The sequence below is a fragment of the Lygodium microphyllum genome, chromosome 2 (genome assembly GCF_053477565.2).
Source record: "Lygodium microphyllum isolate KBCC chromosome 2, Lygodium_microphyllum_v1.1.10, whole genome shotgun sequence".
NCBI classification, from domain to species: domain Eukaryota; kingdom Viridiplantae; phylum Streptophyta; class Polypodiopsida; order Schizaeales; family Lygodiaceae; genus Lygodium; species Lygodium microphyllum.
In genome coordinates, this window is record NC_141136.1 from 165497623 (window position 1) to 165500975 (window position 3353).

General features: G+C 46.3%; 1 protein-coding gene across 1 annotated transcript; it reads left to right on the forward strand.

Moving 5' to 3' along the window:
* The first annotated feature begins 542 nt into the window (after positions 1–542).
* Positions 543–3104, forward strand: LOC148040577 (uncharacterized). The gene is made up of 2 exons (XM_087701056.1): positions 543–1597; positions 1810–3104. Exons 1-2 carry the CDS (start codon positions 1139–1141, stop codon positions 2590–2592), a joined length of 1242 nt encoding a protein of 413 aa, XP_087557182.1. The 5' UTR covers positions 543–1138; the 3' UTR covers positions 2593–3104.
* The last annotated feature ends 249 nt before the right edge of the window (positions 3105–3353 follow it).

The window sequence follows — 3353 nt, forward strand, 5'->3', positions numbered from 1 at the left end:
ACACGAAAATGGCCAGGATGGTTTTGGCGTAATAATACATTTTGTTACATTTTATGTAATTACTTCCTTTCTTTTAAATGGAGGTCGTATTTAGTAAATTGTTAAGAAAAGAACCTCTTCGAAAACTAGACTCTAGTGGGAAGTTTCACATTTTCTTGGCAGAAAATGAAACCATTGAATCAGCACCTTTTCACCGTGGAAACTGTAAAGCTGTACGTGGCGGGAAAGCCATTTTGAAGACCACGGTCACTCCCGGTGGGGGGGTACGTAGGACTCCGTGTGAACACGCCCAAAGTTGCTTTCCATATTGGGGGACCTACTGACTTGAGGGAGTACGTAAGGCGGCCAATGCAATTAAAAGCGACATCCCTAAAATTAGGCCCAAAAATATTAGACGAGCGATTTTCTGATCCTTAAAATTCATATTTCCATTTTGGAAAAAATAATATAATAATTCTCGTGGGGTGTTGTTTGGTCGTATCCATTCACGAGCACAGAAGACTTATCTCTTCGTAGCGGCGCGCAAAACCTAAAGCCACTGTGGTGTTGGGCGAAACCGCCTTGTGGGGGGAGACGTCAAAGGTGATGCAAGCGGAAGCGGTTTCTCTGGCACACTCTCTGTGCTGGGTGCAGGCAGAGGGGAGAGAGAGAACGTACTACGTAGTGCGTAGAAGAGAGAGAGGATAGGAGGAGAGCCAGAGAGAGGCCTAGAGAGACTATAGTTTTACATCGATAGAGAGAGAGAGAGAGGGACGGGGGCAGGCCTCGGCAGGGGGATTAGCTCTGTTCTGAGCTTGCCGAGCTGTTCTTTTTTGGAGCTAGGGCTTTAAATTCCATGCTACCTGTCCCTCGCCAGTTTTCTCTTTTTTGGCTGCCACTCGATTTTTCCTATGTGTGGATCTAGAAAGCACAACCTCGCGTCGCTCCTCTTTCCTTTCCCCTTCGAGAGAGACCGACTCACCTTAGCTGTGGTAGCTTCGGCCTGATATGATCTTATTCTTCGATCATCAATCTAGACAGGCTAATATCCGATCCTACTTTTAGTCTCTCCTTCCCTGTCGAGACTCCGATGATTCAAGTCTGTAGATGAGAGGATTACTGCTTTGCGGCCATCACTGATCATCGTCATCCGAATATTATGAATATTCCTTTCGATAACTGTAGCAGCGCCTCGTCTCCTAGCTCACCCAATGCTATTGATCATGTGGAGGAGAGCATGAGTATGGCAGATGAGGCCAGTGAAGCAGTTACCCCTTTCGCAAGCACTGGATGGGGGACGGCCGATAGGACCAGGTCTTTATATGGCTTGGGGAGATGTGGCCTGCAGATTCATAGTGCCATAGCAGTGGGTGATAATTTTGCAGGGATTAATGGTAGTAGCGGTTTTAGTAATTCAGGGAGAAGCGGAGTGAGAGGAGGATCTAACACTGAGATTGAAGTGAGGCCTCGAAGGAGAGTGAGCAGCCATTGCTTTATAGGGGATCGTAGTAGCGGTGATCAGGATGCAGATGTCGAGAAGCTAAACTGTCTGAGGAGTTGCAAGCTATGCGGGACGACAAAGACACCTCTGTGGAGGAGCGGGCCGGAAGGGCCAAAGGTACACCACGAAGTCTCGTTTAGTGATACGTGTCTGGCTGCTGCTTGTTTATGGTGGCACATAGTGAAAGACTAATACTTTTAGTCTGTCGTCTTGTACTACAGTTTAATATTTAGCCTACTACTATTCTCGCTCATATGATAATACGGCAGGATATGTGGTGTGTGTTCTTATGGAGACTATTAATGGATACATGGTGGTTTGTATTGTAGTCTTTGTGCAATGCCTGTGGTATCCGCTTCAAGAAGGCCCGAAGAGCAGCGGCAGCAGCTGCCGCCGCCGCGGCTGCGGCCACCACAGACGCAGGCAGCCCCAATAATAATGTTCAGGCCATGGAGGATCACACGCCACATTTGTACTGCCAGGAGCAGGTGCAACGTAATCCCGCCCATCTGCCCACCGCCGCAGGCGTCGGCTTCAAGAAAACATTAAACAGTAATACTACCGCAGGCGTTTCGCAGGTGAAACGGATGAAGGTCTGTTCCTCGACTGCAGCCACCAGTACTGGGCATCATCAGCAACAAAATTATTATCGTCAACAGCATCAACGGCACTTCATAAACACGATCGACATGAGAACGACAGAGGCTGAAGTATGGCAGCCTTCTTTTCATGTTGGTTGCAGTAATAACAATTTACCAGCTCTCATGCCAGTATACAAGAAGTTCTCGGCTGATCCGAACCATCTTCACTATGATTATCATCACCATGGTCGATATGGCCATGACCAATTATGTCATCACAATCATGATGATGACGATCATCATAGAACCGATCAGTGTAATGGCCACTCTTCGACTAATAACAGCACTACTGGTTCTGGTCCTGTTTCAAGGCCATCTCGGCCTTTAAAGAACAATGGCAGCCGGCCCCGGCCTGTCAAGTGCAAACGCACATCACCACCTCTTTCCTCTTTCGGAAAGCTTGTGGAGGATGAGCTGGAGCAGGCTGCCTTCTTGCTAATGGCCCTCTCCTGTGGCCTGGTCCTTGCTTAGTAATGGCATCATTAGGAGTCATTGCCATCTCCACCACCAAATAACTAATAATTAACCCTAGCTTTTAGAAAACCTAATTATGGGCCTTGGCTCTACTTAACGTTATCATCCACCATCTTAGGTGAAGCCGACAATTTTGTTATTTCATTCTAAAACCTGACATGGCAACTTCTTTGTAGTGCAGCCCAATTGCTTGTTACACACCTTTGCTGTAAAGCGAAGTACTTGTCAGTTTTCTCGAGTCTTAAGGTTGCAGCCCCTCATCCCTCTCAAGAGTTCTGGATGTCGGAGTTGCAAGTACATGCGTGTGCTTTATTTGAATTTTGAACGATAGTTTGCTCAAACTGTGGCCTACAATGCTCGACTGTTCATTTCCTTCTTGCTCATAAGAAGGGCGACTAAGATGTGTGTGTGTGTATTATTCATCAATCTTGGTCTCATCCAGTGGTCTTATAGAAGATGGATACCAGTACAGCTAGTCAGTACAAAAGTTGTGTTGGACCATTAGAACTAGTATAGCTAGCCAGTACAAGAAATTGTTCACTTGATCATGCATTCAGATTGTAAGTTGCTCTAGAAGTGCAAAACTTTTTCTTCAGAAATGCAAGATCTTCCTGAGCAGACTACATTGACCTACGGCTTGAGAGTTTTGTTGCGGTTTATATCAGGATCTGAAGTTCCTATGCGTGTAGATCGTAATGTTGATTCATTTTGCTCGTCCAGCAAGATATAGCCATTTGAAGCTTGGATCGGTCTATGTT